The 23455-nt window shown below is 43.0% G+C and overlaps 1 protein-coding gene across 1 annotated transcript in view; it reads left to right on the forward strand.

The window, feature by feature from the left end:
• Positions 1–5098, forward strand: part of LOC130277641 (fatty acyl-CoA hydrolase precursor, medium chain-like) — a 42654-nt gene extending 37556 nt beyond the window's left edge. The window contains exons 11-13 of the mRNA XM_056528375.1: positions 541–690; positions 4129–4201; positions 4286–5098. Of these exons, the coding sequence (XP_056384350.1) occupies positions 541–690; positions 4129–4201; positions 4286–4472 (410 nt within the window). The 3' untranslated portion in view covers positions 4473–5098. The remainder of the gene's footprint in view (positions 1–540; positions 691–4128; positions 4202–4285) is intronic.
• Positions 5099–23455: the final 18357 nt, after the last annotated feature.

The raw sequence follows: 23455 nt of genomic DNA on the forward strand, positions 1-23455 counted from the left end.
CAAATAGTCTGTAGCGTTTATAGATGTATGCACGGAGATCGTGCCTTGTATGGTTGATTACAAATATCTTATAGTCTGAGTAGCAATGTCTCTGTATAGTTCGTATCTGGTCAGGATACTGCATGCGGCAACGTGTTGGTAAGGGGTTAAAATCAATGCGCTCTGCGGCGCTGGGGTTTCCTTGTGTGCATTCCACTCTAGCCCCCCCACCCCAGAATTTGCATCAGATTTTGGCACATTTTTTGCGCATCCCCTTTTCTAAAGCCCCGGATAGTGTAAAAAAGTGTCTAAAACGTATCTCAAACTGAATTGTAGCACAAGTCATATGCATGAGCTTTTGGTACAATTGGCAATAGTAAATCTGGGGCATTAACTTTTATTTTTTACTTTGCATAATCTGCATCTAAAGTGGAAAATCTACTTCAGAATCCCCACAATTTAGTGTGGATTTGCCTCAGTGGATTTTGGTGTGGAAACTTTGCAGATTTGCAGAATATGTGCTAAATCAACCTTACTCTCAATCTTTTTATCACTTGTTAGATATGGGGCTCCCTGTTTTCCTTTATGAGTACCAGCATCCATCAAGCATAATGTCTCATGGGAGACCAGACTTTGTGAAGGCCGACCATGGAGATGAGCTCAGCTTTGTGTTTGGAGGACCCTTTCTGAGGGATGGTGAATTCTTTGCTGGTAAGTAAAAAAAAAAAAAAGAAAAAGAAAAAAGAAGGTGTTATTTAGTTTCATCATCAATGTTCTGCAAGCCTCTTACCGATTATATTATATTCAGAGTAATCTTAGACAGACTAGTTGTTTCCTACATTAAAGGGTTTATCCAGGAAAAGGGAAAGTAGTACTTTGTCTTACACTGCTCAAAAAAATTAAAGGGAACACTAAGATAACACATCCTAGATCTGAATGAACTAATCGTATGAAATACTTCCGTCTTTACATAGTTGAATGAGCTGAGAACAAAATCACACAAAAATTATCAATGAAAATCAAATTTATCAACCCATGGAGGTCTGGATATGGAGTCACACTCAAAATCAAAGTGGAAATCCACACTACAGGCTGATCCAACTTTGATGTAATGTCCTTAAAACAAGTCAAAATGAGGCTCAGTAGTGTGTGTGGCCTTCACGTGCCCGTATGACCTCCCTACAATGCCTGGGCATGCTGCTGAATAGGTGGCAGATGGTCTCCTGAGGGATGTCCTCCCTGACCTGGACTAAAGCATCCGCGAACTCCTGGACAGTCTGTGGTGCAACGTGGCGTTGGTGGATGGAGCAAGACATGATTTCCTAGATGTTCTCAATCGGATTCAGGTCTGGGGAACAAGCGGGCCAGTCCATAGCATAAATGCCTTCCTCTTGCAGGAACTGCTGACATTCCAGCCACATGAGGTCTAGCATTGTCTTGCATTAGGAGGGTCTGAGGTCTGAGGATCTCATCTCGGTAGCTAATGGCAGTCAGGCTACCTCTGGCAAGCACATGGAGGGCTGTGCAGCCCCCCAAAGAAATGCCACCCCACACCATTACTGACCCACCACCAAACTGGTCATGCTGGAGGATGTTGCAGGCAGCAGAACGTTCTCCACGGCGTCTCCAGTTGGTCACGTCTGTCACATGTGCTCAGTGTAAACCTGCTTTCATCTGTGTAGAGCACAGGGTGCCAGTGGCGAATTTACCAATCTTGGTGTTCTCTGGCAAATGCCAAACGTCCTGCACAGTGTTGGGCTGTAAGCACTTGTGGACATTGGGCCCTCATACCACCTTCATGGAGTCTGTTTCTGACCGTTTGAGTGGACACATGCACATTTGTGGCCTGCTGGAGGTCATTTTTTGCAGTGCTCTGGCAGTGCTCCTCCTTGCACAAAGGCGGAGGTAGCGGTCCTGCTGCTTGGTTGTTGCCCACCTACGGCCTCCTCCACATCTCCTGATGTACTGGCCTGTCTCCTGGTAGCACCTCCATGCTCTCGACACTACGCTGACAGACACAGCAAACCTTCTTGCCACAGCTCGCATTGATGTGCCATCCTGGATGAGCTGCACTACCTGAGCCACTTGTGTGGGTTGTAGACTCAGTCTCATGCTACAACTAGAGTGAAAGCACCGCCAGCATTAAAAAGTGACCAAAACATCAGCCAGGAAGCATAGGAACTGAGAAGTGGTCTGTGGTCACCACCTGCAGAACCACTCCTTTATTGGAGGTGTCTTGCTAATTGTACTTACCTTGTTAGCGTTGCAGGACCTTCGGTCATGTGACTATGTTAATTCCTCTATGGTATGTTAGAGGACCTTTGGAGGTCCTTGGGTCACATGCTACCCATAATTCTATGTGAAGGTGATTGACAGAAGTATTGGACCAGTTAGCTCTTGTCCAGCCCCTGCCCATATAAGGGAGCTGTAGCCAATTATAGCTCTCTTGGGTTGCTGCTCTCGTGGATGCCGGACTAGCAGGACAGATCTGCGCAACTTTCAAAGACAAGCTGGGCCAAAAAACCTGCCGGCCTCAGCCTAAACTAAACCGCGAGTTCTAAACTAATCCCAGCTAAAGCTAGCGTGACTACTGGACCGAAACTAAATCCCCTAAATCCAGTGGAACAGCGCATATCAGTCTTCGGACTCTAAAACGCTTAAGGTCCCAACCACTGTCAATCTCTAAGAGAATTGCATTTGTAGAGACTGTTCCGGTTATGAAGTTTGCATAAAATCTTCAGTAAAGTTCCAACTGTTTTCAGCAAACTCTCCGGTTGTGGACATTCAATTATTCTATACCTCCCTATCGCTCTTGGGAAGGGTGGCGGTAGGACAAGCATTACAGAGGAGCCCCCACCCTGGCGTCACGAATACAAAGGGTTAACCAGACACCCTTTAGTCTCCGCACAGCTACACCCCATATACCCTACTCCCCCAGGCTATCACATAGCTTAATATATCAAAAGTTTGTTGGATGAGAGGTACCCTTTAACTTTTACTCCTCCTTGTTAACCCCTTTAAAATTAGCTACCAGAAATAAAAATGTAATACATTGCAATGTGTATCAAGGGGAATTTATCAAAGCATATCCACTAGTTTTCTGCAGTGCAGTGGTCACAAATTTCTGTATAATCCTCAATTGTGCAAAAGTTCTCATTTTTGTCACTGCAAAGGACCAACACTTTCTATACAATCCATGTTCTACAGTGAGGGGGCAGCAGAGAGAGAGCACTCAGCTAGGCACTTCTCCCCATTTGTTCTAGCGAACGGAGGGGGTTCACAGTCCAAACTCCTACCAATCAAAACCCTGGTCTCTGTGACATGTTATTTTTGTTGTTATTTGGTAATTAGAAGTAACACTTTAGCTTCACACGTAGACGATTAGACAAAGATGCAGCAACTGTACTACAGTAACAGGCATGGCCTTTTAATACATTTGGCCTATTTTACTTCAGCATATTTTGACTTTAAAACCATCCTGACCTAGTCTTGTCTCCGTGCACTAAACAGCCTAGACTCCAGACTGATACATTTTACCTACACTTGTACATTGTAACAAATAGTGTTGCTCACGAATATTCGCAATTCGAATATCCGTCGCGAATATCGCATATTTGCGAATTCGCGAATATTACGAATTTTGCAATTAAAATTTGCTATTACGAATATTCGTCTTTTTTTCAAACTGTTTTGAAAACTGAGCACATTGAAGGGATCTCCTTCGACTGATAAATGCAATGCTTGTATCATTTCATTAAAGACCCAGGGATGAGACTGTGAGGCGAAAGGTTTATGCTTGCGAATATTCATGGAAATTCCGTTGTCAGAGCTTAGCAACGTCCCTAGCAACGTCCCTCGCATGATATTATAGCGCACATGCGCAGATGAGCGAAATTTCGCTATTAATTTTGCATTCGCAATAGCGAAATTTCGCAATTCAAAAAAACTTCAGGAATATAACGAATATTCGAATTTCACGAATATTCATCCTTATAATCGCGAAATATCGCGAATTCAAATATGGCATATGCCGCTCATCAGTAGTAACAAACTATCAGTACAGGAGAGATATTTGAGCTGCTGATGCATCTTGGTTATAGAGGATTGTATATCAGTCATTATTAATGGTGATATTATTTTCCTTCTAAGGACATGTAACTGATGAAGAAAAAATCTTGTCAAGGACAATTATGAGATATTGGGCAAACTTTGCTCGGACTGGGTAAGACCATAACATAGAGCTAGAATGTCCGGATGTTCCCTTATTTTCTGTTCAATAGCACTAATGCCACATTGTTTACTGCAGGGACCCCAACAGTCCCGGTCTGACAGCATGGCCAGAATACGGCAGAGAAGAACACTATCTGCAGCTTAATTTAAAGCAGAAATCTTCTTCAAAGCTGAAGGAGGACAAGTTCAAGTTCTGGACGGAGGTCCTTCCACAGAAACTCCAGTCCCAGAGAGAGCATGGAAGTGATCACATTGAGCTGTAGCTTCTAACAAATAAGTTTTCTATTTGTGTGATAACAACATTGTAACAAAATATGATTTTTTTTCCTCCACCTTTTTAATAAATTTTACTTTAATTACATTTATTTAAGCTTTTCTGTACTTGAAGCTCTGAGCCCAGAACAAGATGCTGACGAATACTGTAGCAGAGCAGTGGACGACATTCATGTTAATAGGCCGAACAGAGTCAGCTAGTTACTTTGTTCAGGCTGAATATGTTATTTTAGGTGGACTCAAAAGCATGGTTTGCTGTCTTGTCTAGTCCTAAAGACCACAACCCGACACCGAAAGAAACCCTACAACTATCAGGTACCTCGGGGTAAAGAAACATCTATGGACATATGGATAGTTGTCTAAAGAGTTTCCTAGATACCACGATCTCAATCAGAAACAGCGCTGTATATCTGACCAACTGAATGTATTTATGAAGGGGTGAGAACAAACGTGGAATTGACGGCTATGCTTGTAAATAGAGGGGGTACTAATAGTCACATTTATGTTTTCTTTGTTGTGAATTGTATCCACTTCTTTTGAAATTGAACTTGCAGGCTCCTGTTACGTATCAAAATAGAAGGAAGTGAATTATAAACTGTGAATTGCTTTGTCCCTTAGCGCCAATACACATATTTTATATTTTGGAGTATCATATTTTAGGTGGTGATACAGGGATCCACCTTGTTGTATATAGGCTGCTTGGATTTACATCGCCTGCGCTATATATAAATTGGTGTATTATTTACAACTGGACATAACTTTCTTCAAAAGTTTCATAGTTGCACATTTGGCTCTGCTACATATACGATGCTGTATGTATACACAAATCTAGAAATATAAAGAGGTATGAAATAACACATATAATATCCTCAGCACATTATACAGGAGTATCCAGGAGGCCTCGGTGTTGGAGATGATCAATGTTACCTGCTCCTGATTCCCTGCAGCACTGGTCACCTGCCCACCCCTGATGCCCTCTGTGTGCGCATCACTGGACCTAGAAGCAGCACATCAGAGGGTGGCTACTCTGCCTATTGGTAGAGCCAGCCCTGCAGAACACTGTCACAAACACTTCTCTCCTGCTAGAGAACCTGCTGCTTCCAGTAATGAATCTCTGTCTGTGACCTCCCAGAAGATCAACACACATCTCTCCTAAAATTCTTTGTGCTGCTGGAAAACCTGCCTTTTTGTATTATCTAACTGTGGCGTTGGGGGTGTGAGGTGCAGGGTAGACGCAGCGCAGATGTTATGTCCCAAGGGGCCGATGGTATTAACCCCTTCTTGTCATGATGCCAGGGCGTAGTTTATCCTTAACCACCCGAAGGTAATACCGCTGATCCTGGGTTAGGCAGGGGCAATGAAGATACCCATGCCAGATTAATGGAGTACTCTGTTGCAGAGTATTCCTGCTCCGTCCTGCCCGGACTGCAAAATAAATTAAAATAAACCATCTCTCCCCTTCCTGGGTTCCTGCGGAGCGCCACTACAGCTGATCGGTCCTCCTGTCCATCCTCTTCATACTTCCGTGTGTAACAAAGCGCCACATGGTGCTCAGCCTATCGCCGTCCACTGCAATGTTCTGCCTCAGCCCATAATAGGCTGAGCACCATGTGACGCTATGTTACACACGGAAGTATGAAGGAGATGCACCGGAGAACCGATCAGCTGTAGTGGCGCTCCGCGGGAACCCAGGAAGGTGAGAGATGGTTTATTTTCATTTATTTTGCAGCCCGGGCAGGACGGAGCAGGAATACCCTGCACCAGAGTACTCCTTTAAGGATAACAGCAGCTTTACTGAGAAAAGACAGGGGGACCTTGCAGGCTTGATGGGACTTGCAGTAGTTAGACTGACTTTAGTGCAGATGGACTTGACTTGACAGAGATGGTGACTGACAATAAGATGACTTGACTTACTGATGACTGACTTGTGGCTGCAGGACTTTAGGCTTAAAGGAGTAGTCCAGTGGTGAACCCAATGGTGAACAACTTATCCCCTATCCTAAGGATAGGGGATAAGTTTGAGATCAGGGGGGTCCGTCCGCTGGGGCCCCCTGAGATCTCCTGTACGGAGCCCCGACAGCCCCCGGGAAGGGGGCGTGTCGACCTCCGCACGCATGAACACCACCTGTGCAGTAATTGTGATATAACAGAATGCGTCACTACATCATCACTGTGTGCCACAACATCACCTTATCAAAGCTGTATGAGCTGCCTAACTCCGCCCAGTCATGTGACTGAAGTGGCGATCATGTGATCCCGCATCATGCATAGGAAATCATATGATCGTACTAGTCACATCTCAGACAGTGCAGGGAGGAGGCATATGATGCCGCCCCCTGTACTGACTGCCTCGGCCCAGTCGCATCACTGGAGTGGCGGTCATGTGATCCCGCGTCATGCTCGGGCAGTCACATGAACAGAGCTAACTGTGCATCACTCAGGAAATGCCGCCCCATGCAGTGTCTAAGAGTGCGCACGCGTATTGAACATCAAAGGGTAAGTGATACATCACAGGACGGGGAGGTATTAACCTCCGAGTACCTGAGATGGCAAATGCGCACCCAGCGATATCCCGGAGGACGGCTACAAATGTTGCACCTCCCCAGGATATCGCTGAGTGCCGGCTGAACTCGCGCAGCGATGGTGACATCTGCTTTACAGAGTAGCAGAGCAACCATATTGGTCGGCCGACATGGACATACAAGACAGACAACATAAAACAACAAGTGCCAAAAATGTGTATGCAAACTTAACACAAAAAGAAGTGAAATGTGAGTGAGTGAATAGAGATGCATGAAAATGAGAAATAATAAAGGAGTGAATGAAAAAAGATCAAATGAAAAAAGATATAGTGATGAGTGAAAGAAGTGCAAGGAAAAATGTGCATACACGAAACTTTGTAAGTATTGAACCAATATAGGGGGGGGGGGGGGGGGCACTATGGACCAGTACTATGGACCAGTACTGGTGAAAAACCAAATATGTAGATATAAGAAAATATTAATATAAATATATTTATTAGCAGATCACTAACCATATATATAATAAAAATACAAGTGATAAATGTGCAAACATATGCAAAAGAAACACCACCCTAAGTGATAGCAGATAATGCTATAACATTAAAGAGACAAATATCAAAAGGCAAAAAAGTGCCTATGTGTTAGCAGCAAAAAATTTGCAAAATGCTTAAAAAAAATAATAAACAGAGAACTTAGTGACACGCTAAAAAGGTATGTATATTAAATTATATTAAAATAGAGAACTGGCAGGTTAGTATATACATGGCAAGGACTGTCAACTGTAAACAGAATAAATATGTATGCATATATATATACACATACACACAGGTATACACACATACATACATATAAAGTGCATAATGCAAGAAACATGGGTACATGAACTGCATGGCAGGGGAGACCAGAAGACATGAAATCAGCAAGGATGGAGACTTGATAACCTAAAAACAGAGCCATAGAGAAAGAAGAAGAAATTTAAAACAACACATAAAAATAAGGTTAAAAACAACCCACCAAAAAGGTGGTAAAAGACCAAGGATCAGGATGATATGCCACTATGGGTGTATGCGCTTATATGAACAGGGCAAAACTCGCCTGGTCATTTAGACCTTTCGGTTGGAGAGTCTTCAACCTATAAATCCATCTCGTCTCCAACTGAGCTAATGTCACTTTCCAGTTCCCCCCTCGTATGCAAGGGATAACCCGATCAATGCCTCTCACCTGGAGGGAGCTAGGATCACAGTTGTGATGGATTTTGAAGTGGCGTGGAATGGTCGTCAAACGTGAGAGGTCAGTCTCATGTCTTGCGGCAATCACTCCCAGGACATGTTCTCTGACACGTTTCTTCAGTTCTCTACTTGTCATCCTTATATAGGTAAGATTGCAGGCACAAGTCAAGTGATAAATGACCCCAATTGTATTACATGAAATGCAGTGCCGAATCTGAAAGGCACGGCTTTGGTCATGGTTATAGAACTCTGTGTCTGGAGACATGTTAAAGCAAGCTACACAACGGCCGCATGGAGAACTGCCCCACTTTGGTTTGGAAGCTCCATAAATTGGTTCAGGTCTCTGACTTCTGTGATAACTATGGACCAACATATCTCTTAGGTTAGGACTTCTCCTGAATGTTAGAGATGGTGCATGTAGTCATCACAGGTCTTTGTGAAACCATCGTGCCTGTAGACGTGACAGGACTTTGTAAAACCATCGTGCCTATAGACATGACAGGTCTTTGTAAACCATCATTTCTGTAAATGTGACAGGTCTTTGTGAACCCATCATGCCTGTAGATGTGATCGTTCTTTGTGAAACCATCATGCCTGTAGACGTGACAGGTCTTGTGAACCATCGTGACTGTAGACGGGACAGGTCTTGTGAACTATCTTTCCTGTAGACGTGACAGTTCTTTGTGAAACCATCGTGCCTGTAGACATGACAGATCTTTGTGAACTATACAAGCTAACCATATGCATTTAATAAAGATGCAAATCACATGCACAGAATAACTTACCGTATGCACAAAATAAAAAATACTAACTATAACATGTGATAAAACATGTGTACTGAGTAGGCATGCTAATACCACATGCTAATAAACATGCTAACCGTAATCACAGAATAAGTCAACCGTATGTACAGCATGAAACATGCTAACCGTATAAAGGGTATTGGATGAAATTAGGACCAGGGTTGTCCACCATGATGGTCAATTGGGGATAGGGATGAGATGACCAGTGTTCCCGCTGCCATGACATGGCAGCGGGAACACTGGTCATCTCATCCCTATCCCCAACTGACCATCATGGTGGACAACCCTGGTCCTAATTTCATCCAATACCCTTTATTGTCCCCTGACGATTAGGGCAAGAAACGCGTCGGGACACAGCTGGGGTTTCACCCCACTACCTATTTCTTCACGTTTGGTCCAGATAAGTTACATGGTTACATTAATTGCTCTGTCTCATTAATATGTGCTTGTGTATGACCCTACTGTCGCCTTGATATATATCACAGTCTATCTATACTATTATGATCTTCCTCATCATATGTATGCTATATCTGTGTGATACTAACTAGCTGAGTGAGATAGTACAAAACCTCAACAGCACTATAACCGCATATATAGATTTACTCAGTAGGATCTACAGTACCAGTGATACTTTTATGACAGTAGTGACAACGGACCATTGTTGTCATTTCCTTCCTAACAAGATCCATCTTAGGTGATACCCTCATGACAGTGGTGGCAATAGGTCATTTCTATCCTTCTCCCATCCAAAGAGATAGATAGCCTATACAAGTGAGACAGAGAGCCTCCTTGTGGTCTATAGTACAGGGCGAGGCTAGTAAACACAGGGGTAGGTTCCAGCACGGGGCCACCCTTTCTAGGGCGATCACTCCGTCTAGGCTCAGGGGTAGTGAAGGGACCCAGTATAAAGGGCAAGTAGGTAGTGGCCGCCATCCATAGGCCTATATATCCCTAGGCCCTTTTCCCCCCCTACCCCACCCTACCCCCCATCCTTTCCTTTAGTAACCATATAACGGACCACTAACGGTAAGTCTCCTGATTGGTGGGAGCAACTGGTTTTCTGATAATATATCAATTATGGCCTTCATCATGCCAATGTGAATATATATCAGGACCTTTGATTTCAACACATGTTGGTCTAAGAGGATCCTATTTTCTTTTTGCTTTAATTTAGGTATAATAAAAGTTAAATTTTAGTGTTTCATTTTTGGATTAGTATGCTAACCGTATGCCCACAATAAAATGATAACCATATGCACAGAACAAAACCTGCAAACCGTAAACACAGAATATAGCCAACCGAATGCACAACATCCTAACCGTATGAATGTTAGGAAAAGTATGAACATAATGATCATATACATACTGTGAAGACTACGCACCTATACACTGAGTAAAGCTATGAATGAATGCATAGAATAAAATACTATGACCGTATGCATGATCAATGCTGTGAACTATTGCATGTACAGTATAAGTGCTGAGCATATGTACAATGTTAATGTAAATAATACTATGCATATATGATATGCTGTTAGTGTATGTACAGCATAAAAGCAATGTACAGTGAAACGCTACATATTAACAGTATGAAGAACCTACATGTACAGTGAAATGCTATGTATGACCGATAAACTATGCTACAAGTGTATGTACTTTAAACTGGTACGAGCGTATGTACGCTAAACGTTACAAGTGTGTAAACACTATAAATGCTAGAATGCCTGCCAGTAGACTAAGAGCATATGTACGATATGAAAGCAATGAACGTATGAACAATAATGCTACAAGCATATAAACAATATAATGCTATGAGCGTATGTACAGAGCATATAAATAATTCAAAGCCCCGAGCGTACCTACAGCACCGAACAAACGCTATTGACGCCACTACAATGACATACACCTGGCATACAACTAAAGTGAATTATGCATTGTCTGCACCCTTAAATGATGTATGACATAAAACATGTTCTGCGGAGCATATTTATTTACCGTATTTATCGGGGTATACCACGCACTGGCCTATAACACGCACCCTCATTTTACCAAGGATATTTGGGTAAAAAAAAGTTTTTTACCCAAATATCCTTGGTAAAATGAGGGTGCATGTGTGTGAATGCGTGTACCCCGATACACCCCCAGGAAAGGCAGGGGGACAGGGGGAGAGAGGCCGTCACTGCCCGCTTCTTTCCCCCTGCCTTTCCTGGGGTCTAGAGCCCTGCTGCCGCCGCTTCTCTCCCGCTGGCTATCTGCGCCGCTTCCCGTTCTCTCCCCCTGACTATCGGTGCCGGCGCCCCATTGAAGAGTGACGTCAGTGCGCCGCGCCTTGCAGTGCATAGCAACGCAGGGGACGCACACCGGAGGCCTGAAGCAGCGCGGACCTGACCCCGGCAACAGGTAATTATATAACCGGGGATGGGGGAGGCAACGGGGCAGCGGCACCAGCAATGGGTACCGCTGCCCCTTCTCTCCCCCTGGCTATCGGCGTCGCTGCCCCATTGCCGGTGCCGCTTCTCTCCCCCTGGCTATCAGCGCCGGCAATGGGGCGCCGCAACCGATAGTCAGGGGGAGAGAACGGGCAGCGGCACCGATAGCCAGGGGGAGAGAAGGGCCGGCAGCAGGGCTCTAGACCCCAGGACAGGCAGGGGCAGAGAAGCCGGCAGCGGTGCCGGTCTCTGCACCTGCAAAGCCGCTGCAGTTCATTGATTTAAAGCGCCCGCTTTAAATCATTGAACTGCAGCGGCTTATCGGCGTATAACACGCAGGTAGACTTTAGGCTAAAAAATTTTGCCTAAAAAGTGCGTGTTATACGCTGATAAATACGGTATTTATTTTTGCTAAGATTGCTAATTTGCTAATAAATGCTGCGAGTGAGAATACAGAATTAAAGCTACCAGTGTATGTATAGTATTAATGCAATGAGCATCTTAAACAGAATAAGGCTATGAGCATGTGAACAGCAAAAATGCTACGAGCATGCACCGCCCAAACGCCATGAGCGCATGCACTGCAAAAAAAAACACCAAGCGAATAATATAACGATACACTTTATATCAGAACCGTGAATTGCCACCAGGGGACAGGCATAGGGCTAAGTTCTTCTGTAACTTCTAGCAGAGCCTGCTGACTCTGCCCAGGAAATCAACCCCTGCTTTTAACACCATGTACACTATAAAATACCATGACCGTATGCACTAACTGAATACTAAGACGACTGCACTGTATAAAATACTAATCTTATGTACCGTATGCTACGACCAAAGCCGAGCACAACACTCAAGAAATTGGTTACCACTTTAACCGTTTTGACAAGTTCATCAGGCTCTGTACTTAAAAGTTGCTTGTAACCTGCAACAATATGAGTGTTCTCGCACACAAAAGTTAGTTAGTCTGGTCGACCATTTTGATAAAATTAATGAACACAAGATGCTTCTCAAATTGGCATTTTTCCATCCCAGCCTCGCCTGTCGGGTTGCTTTCTAGGTTGGGACGTAAACCTAGGACCACGAGACTGGGCCCCCTTCATGGTGTTAACGTGAGTGTTCCAAGAGACTTGAGACAAACGGGACTCAGTGATGGTCAGACTCAGTGACTACCACTTGTACCGCAGCAGCTTGCGCCACTGGGGGATGAACTGTCGGTGCCTGTTGGGCCGGCCAAACATCCACAACAGCTGGAGCAGGCCAAGGCACCTGCGTTGACCATAGGAATCGGCATGGGCACATCCCCAGATGACTTGAGCATATACTTTGGAGCTGTAGCAGGTGCCTCAGGCAGATAGACTTCCTCCTCTCGGACAGGGTCTCTGACTTGTGATGATAGTAATCCAAAGGGATCTGCATCACAGTTGTCCAACAAGAAGTAGGCAAATGGGATTTGGGTAGGATTCCTTGGACGGGTCACCGCAGCCACCCACTCTCCTCTCATGCTCTGCATGGGCGTGTACCCCGCTCTCAAGAGAATGCAAAGCTGGGGGGAGATAGTCTCTCTGTACTGCCCTCTGGTTCACTAAGATGATTCCCCCGTGTCAGCAGTCCATAAAAATGCCACATGCCCTGACCTTGTCCAATTTTATCCTAGTTGTGCAATGTAGGGTAGATGTTGTAACCCTGGGGGCAGATGTTATTAACGCCCTTCTTGTCATGACTCCAGGGCGTGGTTTAGCCTTAACCACCCGAAGGTAATACCGCTGGTCCTGTGCTAGGCACAGGGGCAATGGAGACACCGACGCCAAGTTACGGGCAATGGTAGCTTTACTGAGGGTAGACAGGTGATACAGTCTATGTAGTACAGCCAATAACCCAAGAAGGTGACCAGTGACACAGGGGGACCTTGCAGGCTTGCTGGGACTTGCAGTATGTAGAGACACTTTAGTGCAGGCCACGGTGACTATGTAGAAGACTTGACTCGGCTGACTTGACAATTGACATGAAGAGGACTTTGAGCTTACTTGAGCTGACTTTGTGGCTGCAGACTTTAGGCTGGAGGCCTCCTATGCTCTGGACACACATTGAGATGACTGCACTGGACCGCAGCAGGAGCAAGAATGCTGGAGGAGAAAGACTGTAGCTACACCCCTGGTTTTATAGGGGTGTTTAGCAATGAGCCCATAGGTGACTTGAGAGGTCACCTGGTCACTAGTGCCTCCTGGGTAACAAGCACATGGTAATTAAAGGGGTATTCCAGGAATTTTTTTTATTTGACTATGCTACAGGGGCTGTAAAGTTAGTGTAGTTCATAGCATAGTGTCTGTACCTGTGTGTGATGGTTTTCTCACAATTCTTCTGTGATTTTTAAGAGCATACAAAATTACTGTTGTCTCAGATTTTTCCCAGGTTGCAATGCGGCCGAGACCTGACTCACTAGTCAGCTGATGACAGGGAGCCTGTCTGCTTCAATTTGTAGAGTGATCGCTTGGTGGGAGAGAGATCAATCTGCAACTAATGCAACAGCTGTAGGCACCCTGATTGAAAACCACAGGTCTTTGAATGGATGCAGCTCATTTATGTTTCAATGGGTGGGGTTGCTGATGTGTGGGAGGGAGGAAAATGGAATTATGGGATTTGTAGGCAAAAGAAAAACTCAGACAGGAAATACCAGTTCACAAAAAGCTAGCCACAATGTTATGGTAATCTCATAACATAGCCATTTATCTCCAAGCATGTCCATTACTGTCTGGCAGGTTTGTACTAAAATTACCTGATGGTGGATTACCCCTTTAAAGAAACATTATACTTTTAACGTATAACATATGTACATAGGGGATAACACTGCAGGGGGCCCTGGGGACATTAAGGGACTCTGCCTGACAGGGCAGGGGAAGGGTGCAGGGAAACACCATCCCGTACTAGGCCACCGCACGTAGCTTAGGTTTTAACCAATCACCCCAATTTCACCAATCACTCATTCTTCTGCATGCTGTCAGGCTGTGTACACACACAGGGGCAGATTTACTCATTTCATTTGCCTTTGTTGTTGGATTTCCGCTTTCCAGATTTAATATGGCACAAGTCCATTGTGATTGTGGATTAGGTTTTGTTGGGTGGCAACATTTTCTGCATTTTGCAATGGTGTTCGCCACTTTCTGTCTACACTTTGGATTTGGCAGAGTACTGTAGGTTAGCTTACTTATGCTAGGTTTGCACAGCATTAGTGCAGTTAGTCGTATCCATCGGCATCCAGCCAAAAACAGGATGCTGAAATATACTGGAATAGCAGATCTTATTGATTTTAATTGCCAAACGGAGTCACCTACTGACTCCATTGGGGATTATGTGCTATTTTAAGGAGACTCTAAAGTGGGGTCTACTGCACTTTTGAGTCAGCTGAAAATATTGCATGTGGCCCTAATGGTGTTATTAGGTGACTATGTTAGGCCATTGAAATCAATGAAGTCCGCTCCTCCCACTAACGGTATATGTTGGGGGGGGGGATGCTACGGGAGGGAGGAAAATGGAATTATGGGATTTGTAGTAAAAAAAAAAAAAAGAAAACCCACACAGGAAATACAAGTTCACAAAAAGCTAGCCACAGTATTATGGTAATCTCACAGCATAGCCATTTAGCCCCATGACAAGTGCAGATCCTTCCTAAGCCATGTCCATTACTGTCTGCCAGGTACGTACTAAAATCACCTTATGGTGGATAACCCCTTTAAACCACTTGATCACTTTTAAACAATATTTAGGGTAGGTTCATAAAACTTTAGATGGATGCCAATGTATAGTGTAAACAGGAGCAGCAGACCCCTTTGATTTCTATGGTCCAACAGAGTCATAAAGTGACTCAGATTAGGACCTATGTTCTATTTTAAGCATACTCAAAAAGTGTGAGTTCCTGTGCTTTGCAAATCGGGTCCTCTGCTCCTGTTAAAGGGGTATTCCAGTGAAAAAAATGTTTTTCATATTAACTGGCTCCAGAAAGTTAAACAAATTTGCAAATTACTTCTATTAAAAAATCTTAATCCTACTAGTACTTATCAGCTGCTGAAGTTGAGTTGTTCTTTTCTGTCTGACAACAGTGCTCTCTGCTGACATCTCTGTCTGTCTCAGGGACTGTTCAGAGTAGGAGCAAACCTCCATAGCAAACCTCTCCTGCTCTGGACAGTTCCTGAGACAGACAGAGGTGTCAGCAGAGAGCACTGTTGTCAGACAGAAAAGAACAACTCAACTTCAGCAGCTGATAAGTACTGGTAGCATTAAGATTTTTAATTGAAGTAATTTACAAATTTGTTTTACTTTCTGGAGCCAGTTGATAGGAAAACATTTTTTTTCACTGGAATACTCTTTTAACAGTATAAACTGGCATCCTGTTTTCAGCGCGCTAACATTGTTTGAATCTTGTGATCCACAAGCTAGGATCCTAGTTTAAACATGCAGTTCCCTATCATATCCACTTGGTGGCGACAAATTGTATGTAATGAGATAACTGAAGCACTGCACCTGTTCTGTGATAGCAGTGTCAGGGATGTGATCTCAGCTCTTACTGACCAGCAGTACCGGGAGCATTTCCTACTTTTGGGTGTTTTCCAAACAATAAAATGATACTGTTCTATGAACACAAGGATAAATGCTGAATTGCTAATACAGAGGTGAAGTGCTGTCATTTTGCATTTATTTATAAAAGAACATCATATAACAGAGGTCTGTACATTACATAGTAGTAGAGGTTAGGAATACAAATCACAATATAAGAAATATTTAAAAAGCATAAGTCACAAAGATTTACTTTCTATTATTTCCTTCCTTTCTGCAGCGAATGCGGTTGGTCATTTGTTTCTATGGATTATATATAGGTTGTATCTTCCAGGCTGGTGAGTGATATGTTGCAGCCATTAACCCCTTAAGGACTCAGCCCATTTTGGCCTTAAGGACTCAGACAATTTAATTTTTACGTTTTCATTTTTTCCTCCTCGCCTTCTAAAAATCATAACTCTTTTATATTTTCATCCACAGACTAGTATGAGGGCTTGTTTTTTGCGCGACCAGTTGTCCTTTGTAATGACATCACTCATTATATCATAAAATGTATGGCGCAACCAAAAAACACTATTTTTGTGGGGAAATTAAAACGAAAAACGCAATTTTGCTAATTTTGGAAGGTTTTGTTTTCACGCCGTACAATTTATGGTAAAAATGACGTGTGTTCTTTATTCTGAGGGTCAATACGATTAAAATGATACCCATTATTACATACTTTTATATTATTGTTGCACTTAAAAAAATCACAAACTTTTTAACCAAATTAGTACGTTTATAATCCCTTTATTTTGATGACCTCTAACTTTTTTATTTTTCTGTATAAGTGGCGGTATGGGGGCTCATTTTTGCGCCATGATCTGTACTTTTTTTTGATACCACATTTGCATATAAAAAACTTTTAATATATTTTTTATAATTTTTTTTTTAATAAAATGTATTAAAAAAGTAGGAATTTGGGACTTTTTTTATTTTTTTTCGTTCACGCCGTTCACCGTACGGGATCATTAACATTTTATTTTAATAGTTCGGACATTTACGCACGTGGCGATACCAAATATGTCTATAAAAAATGTTTTTTACGCTTTTTGGGGGTAAAATAGGAAAAAACTGACGTTTTACTTTTTTATTGGGGGAGGGGATTTTTCACTTTTTTTTTACTTTTACTTTTACATTTTTTTACATTTTTTTTTACACTTGAATATTCCCCATAGGGGACTATTCATAGCAATACCATGATTGCTAATACTGATCTGTTCTATGTATAGGACATAGAACAGATCAGTGTTTTCGGTCATCTTCTGCTCTGGTCTGCTCGATCACAGACCAGAGCAGGAGATGCCGGGAGCCGCACGGAGGAAGGAGAGGGGACCTCCATGCGGCGTTATGAATGATCGGATCCCCGCAGCAGCGCTGCGGGCGATCCGATCGTTCATTTAAATCGCGAACTGCCGCAGATGCCGGGATCTGTATTGATCCCGGCACCTGAGGGGTTAATGGCGGACGCCCGCGAGATCGCGGGCGTCGGCCATTGCCGGCGGGTCCCTGGCTGCTATCAGCAGCCGGGATCAGCCGCGCATGACACGGGCATCGCTCCGATGCCCGCGGTTATGCTTAGGACGTAAATGTACGTCCTGGTGCGTTAAGTACCACCTCACCAGGACGTACATTTACGTCCTGCGTCCTTAAGGGGTTAAAGGGGTACTCCCATGGAAAACTTTTTTTTTTATCAACTGGTGCCAGAAAGTTAAACAGATTTGTAAATCACTTCCATTAAAAAATCTTAATCCTTCCAGTACTTTTTAGGGGTTGTATACTAAAGAGAAATCCAAAAATGAAATGTATTTCCTCTGATGTCATAACCACAGTGCTCTCTGCTGACCTCTGCTGTCCATTTCAGGAACTGTACAGAGCAGCAGAGAGCACTGTGGTCATGACATCAGAGGAAATGCATTTCTTTTTTGGATTTCTCTTTAGTATACAGCCCCTAAAAAGTACTGGAAGGATTAAGATTTTTTAATAGAAGGGATTTACAAATCTGTTTAACTTTCTGGCACCAGTTGATTTAAAAAAAGAAAGTTTTCCAGAGAACCCCTTTAAACTACATACGCTGGGGCTTCTATAGCTCTCCATTGATAGATACTAGATCAGGGTTTCCCAAAAAGGGTGCCTTCAGCTGTTGCAAAACTACAACTACGGGCATGCTGGGAGTTGTAGTTTTGCAACAGCTGGAGGCACTCTGGTTGGGAAACATTACACAACATTACACTTTTAACACATTTGTTTATTCTTTTTGATAATAAAGTAGCGTACGTGTCCCAGGATATTACATATGACATCCTTTCACTGCGAACTTCCCGTTCTTACGTGTGCTCAGCACCCACTACTTCTGGGAGGATGACACATTGGTGAGTGTCTTGTGATCTAATATGAGCCTGATAAAGATAATTCTCCATGTGAACTTCACCCCACCTCCTCTCCTCGTCCACATTCCTCTTAGGCTTAGCCCTAGAATTGTAAAATCGTTTAGTAACATTGTGTCATGGCATAAACTAAACAGACCTGTTCCACTCAAACTCGCTTCACTTCTGCATTCTACAGCCAAGATGCTGTCTGTAAGACTCCCATTATCTGACAGAAGGGGAAAAGGCCAGGTATACCACTAAAATAAGTAAAAAGTTAAATAAGAATACGTATACCAAATAGTATATACAGTACAGACCAAAAGTTTGGACACACCTTCTCATTCAGAGTTTTCTTTATTTTCATGACTATGAAGATTCACACTGAAGGCATCAAAACTATGAATTAACACATGTGGAATTATATACATAACAAAAAAGTGTGAAAATATGTCATATTCTAGGTTCTAGCCACCTTTTGCTTTGATTACTGCTTTTCACACTCTTGGCATTCTCTTGATGAGCTTCAAGAGGTAGTCACCTGAAATGGTCTTCTAACAGTCTTGATGGAGTTCCCAGAGATGCTTAGCACTCGTTGGCCCTTTTTGCCTTCACTCTACGGTCCAGCTCACCCCAAACCATCTCGATTGGGTTCAGGTCCAGTGACTGTGGAGGCCAGGTCATCTGGCGCAGCACCCCATCACTCTCCTTCTTGGTCAAATAGCCCTTACACAGCCTGGAGGTGTGTTTGGGGTCATTGTCCTGTTGAAAAATAAATGATGGTCCAACTAAACGCAAACCGGATGGAATAGCATGCCGCTGCAAGATGATGTGGTAGCCATGCTGGTTCAGTATGCCTTCAATTTTGAATAAATCCCCAACAGTGTCACCAGCAAAGCACCCCCACACCATCACACCACCTCCTCCACACCAGCACACCTGTGAAGTGAAAACCATTTCAGGTGACTACCTCTTGAATCTCAACAAGAGAATGCCAAGAGTGTGCAAAGCAGTAATCAAAGCAAAAGGTGGCTACTTTGAAGAACCTAGGATATGACATATTTTCAGTTGTTTCACACTTTTTTGTTATGGATATAATTCCACATGTGTTAATTCATAGTTTTGATGCCTTCAATGTGAATCAACAATTTTCATAGTCATGAAAATAAAGAAAACTCTGAATGAGAAGGTGTGTCCAAACTTTTGGTCTGTACTGTATATATTTTTTTTTACATAGGGTTACCCTATGTATAATGGATGCCACTTAGGGTGCGTTCACACTGAGGAATAGGAGAGGAATCCTGGCGTAAAAATTCCACCATGGAATTTAGGTTTTTTTCTGCGCAAAATTTGTGCGAAAATCACACAGAATTTACTGTGTAATTCCGTGTGGAATATAGGAGGAAACTGGACTACAACCACCAATTGGAATTTCCCTTTTTATTTATTTATTTTTTCGTGCGGAAATTATTTCAAGCGGAATTTTTTTTTTACCATTGACTTCAATGAACATGTTCTTTCTTCTAGCAGAACAGAATTCCGCAAGCGGAATTTACACAGTGTGAACAGTGCAGAGTAAAATACATTGAAGTCAATGGCAAAGTAGATGTTAATTATTTCTAAGTGGAGAATTCAAGAGGAATTACTTTTTTTGCGCGAAATTTGCGGGAAATTCGCGCGCAATTTGAGCGGAATTGCGTGCGGAATTGCACACGGACATGGGGGAGAAAGAAGTGAATGGTTTTTCTGCCATTTCCGCGCAAATTGCGTGTGAATTCCGCGCAAATTGCGCGCAAATTCCACGCAAATTCCGCATGAAAATGATGACGGGCGGAATTTTTTTTTACCATTGACTTCAATTGATTTCTGCAAGCGGATTCGCAAATTTGTGAATATTTGCGAATATAGCACTATATATTCACAATTACAAATATTCGGTTTTTTTTTTCACAGTACTCATCACAGTGATCACCCCTCTCTGCTTCCAGCTTCTGTGGTGTAAAGAAGGCTCTAATACTACTGCGTGAGACTGGCGTGCAAATTTTCACTTATGTAAATTTTTGCATATGCTAATTTTCGCAAATGCTAATTTTTGAAAATGCGAATGTTTGCATATGCGAAAATAAATATCGCAAATTCGAATATGGCCTATGCCGCTCAACACTAATGGCTTATGACTCTGAGAACAAAAGGGACAGGCACTTGAAAACTAGCATGCCCAACCCTTCTCTCCCCTGACCTTATCTGTAGGGGGAGAGTCAGAAGGCCTTTATACACTTTAACCTCTTAAGGACCAAGGGCGTACAGGTACGCCCTTGGTCCTGCTCTCCTGATATAACGCGGGGTTACACAGTAACCCCGCGTCATATCGCGGCGGGCCCGGCGTCATAGTGAAGCTGGGACCCGCCTCTAATAGCGCGCAGCGCCGATCACGGCGCCGCGCGCTATTAACCCTTTAGCCGCGCGCTCAGAGCTGAGCCGCGCGGCTAAAAGTGAAACCGAAAGTGGCCGGCTAGCTCAGTCGGGCTGTTCGGGATAGCCGCGGCTAATCGCGGCATCCCGAACAGCTGACAGGACAGCGGGAGGGTCCCTACCTGCCTCCTCGCTGTCCGATCGCCGAATAACTGCTCAGTGCCTGAGATCCAGGCCTGAGTAGTCATGCGGCAGAATCGTTGATCACTGGTTTCCTATGAGAAACCAGTGATCAGCATAGAAGATCAGTGTGTGCAGTGTTATAGGTCCCTATGGGACCTATAACACTGCAAAAAAAAGTGGAAAAAAAAGCGAATAAAGATCATTTAACTCCTCCCCTATTAAAATTTTGAATCACCCCCCTTTTCCAATAAAAAAAAAAAACACAGTGTAAATAAAAATAAAAATAAATATATGTGGTATCACCGCGTGCGGAAATGTCCGAATTATAAAAATATATCAATAATTAAACCGCTCGGTCAATAGCGTGCGCGCAAAAAAATTCCAAAGTCCAAAATAGTGCATTTTTGGTCACTTTTTATATCATTTAAAAATGAATAAAAAGTCCTATCAATGCAAAGTTGGTACCATTAAAAACTTCAGATCACGGCGCAAAAAATGAGCTCTCATACTGCCCCATACACGGAAAAATAAAAAAGTTATAGGGGTCAGAAGATGACAATTTTAAACGTATTAATTTTCCTGCACGTAGTTATGATTTTTTCCAGAAGTCCGACAAAATCAAACCTATATAAGTAGGGTATCATTTTAATCGTATGGACCTACAGAATAAAGATAAGGTGTCATTTTTACTGAAAAATGTACTACGTAGAAACGGAAGCCCCCAAAATTACAAAACTGCGTTTTTTTTTTATTTTGTCGCACAGTGATTTTTTTTTCTGTTTCACCGTAGATTTTTGGGCAAAATGACTGACGTCATTACAAAGTAGAATTGGTGGCGCAAAAAATAAGCCATCATATGGATTTTTTGGTGCAAAATTGAAAGAGTTATGATTTTTTAAAGGCAAGGAGCAAAAAATGAAAATGCAAAAACGGAAAAACCCCCGGTCCTTAAGGGGTTAAACAGTGGTCCCACTAACTTTTGTCTAAAGTATGTGAGGACCTTAAATAGAATCTGTCAGCTTTATTTGCAGCGAAAAGCTGCAAACACAATTGGATAGCTGTTTGAGTATAAAAGTAAACTGTACTTTTCCTGGAGCTGATGGTGGTTGCCAAGCTTATAAAATGACCTTTTTTATTTCTCAGCCAAGTGTCCAAGAGGCAAGGATAAGCTGCTGAAGTGCCAAACTCCTCACTCACCCTCACCTAACCCATCAGCCTCTCCTTGACTGACAACCAGGACCCTGTCGATCAATCTATAAAGAGTTGAGAAGTGAAAGGGGGGACATGCCTGGCTGTAGTACATAAGTAACTTGACTTTGCCTCCTTGATATTTAGCAGAGAAAAGAGATTTTGCCAACCATCATCTGCATAAGGCTAAATTTCCACTTGGTTATTTTTCTGGCAGTTTTTGGATATCTGCCACTGTAGTTTTTTGAGCCAAAGCCAGAAATGTCTTAAATAGAAATAGGACATATAAAAGAAGGACTTATACTTCTTCTCCCTTGTGGATCCACTTCTGACTTTGGCTCAAAAGCTGCAGAGGCATGGTCCATGCACAGTGAAGAAATGTTCTTGCCAAATTTCCTTGCAGAATCTGTGCTGCCCAAAACCAGCCATTTTTTAACTGAATTTACAACGGAAATAAGCTTTGGAAATCAAAGTCCCATTGACTAATGGGCTTTTCTGTGCCAATGCCACTGAAGAAATGAATATGTTCATTCTTTTGGCTGAGTCAAATTTTACATTGTGTGAACTGAGCAGCAACCTCCCACTGAAAAGAATGGGAGACTACTGCAAGCAGAATCCACTCTGAGTTCATTTTGAGCAGAATATCCATAATGTGCATTGGCCCTAACAGATCTTATCTTCTTTTGTCCAGTGCAAACGTGGTGTCATTTGCAGCGCAGGCCCTGACAGTCAATGTAGGAGAAAGGGATGATGACAATATCAACTTGACATTGCGTATACGGTGTATCTGCTGATCAGAAGGGAAAACATATTCATGTGACAAATGTGATCTGATCAGAAGCATCAATACGCTGAGGACGGGATATGATGTTTTTCCTGTGTCTGGGCTCAGAAGTTCAGGTAGATCACCAGTCATATAGGGGCACTAGAGGTGGAATTGTACTTGCAGACATATTGGTTATCACCCAGCTTTGCTAAAACGTAGTTGTAATAATTTGACAGAAGAACTGAAGCCTGTAAGCCTGATATATAGTTTTATCCTGTTAGTGTGGGGAAAACAATGCTACCAAAACAGGAAAAACCAGCCCCCAGCACTTTCTGGCACAAAACCCTGAAGCCCAAGTGAAGTATGTAACTCTCCAGTGTTGTCACTATTAAGCTGACTTCTGGTTGACATTGGAAAAACCAGTTGTTACATGTAAGTGGCAGTGTCACAGTGAAATATGATCAGATATTAAATAGCAGACGCTGTGG

The sequence above is a fragment of the Hyla sarda genome, chromosome 6, assembly GCF_029499605.1.
Source record: "Hyla sarda isolate aHylSar1 chromosome 6, aHylSar1.hap1, whole genome shotgun sequence".
Taxonomy (NCBI): Eukaryota; Metazoa; Chordata; class Amphibia; order Anura; family Hylidae; genus Hyla; species Hyla sarda.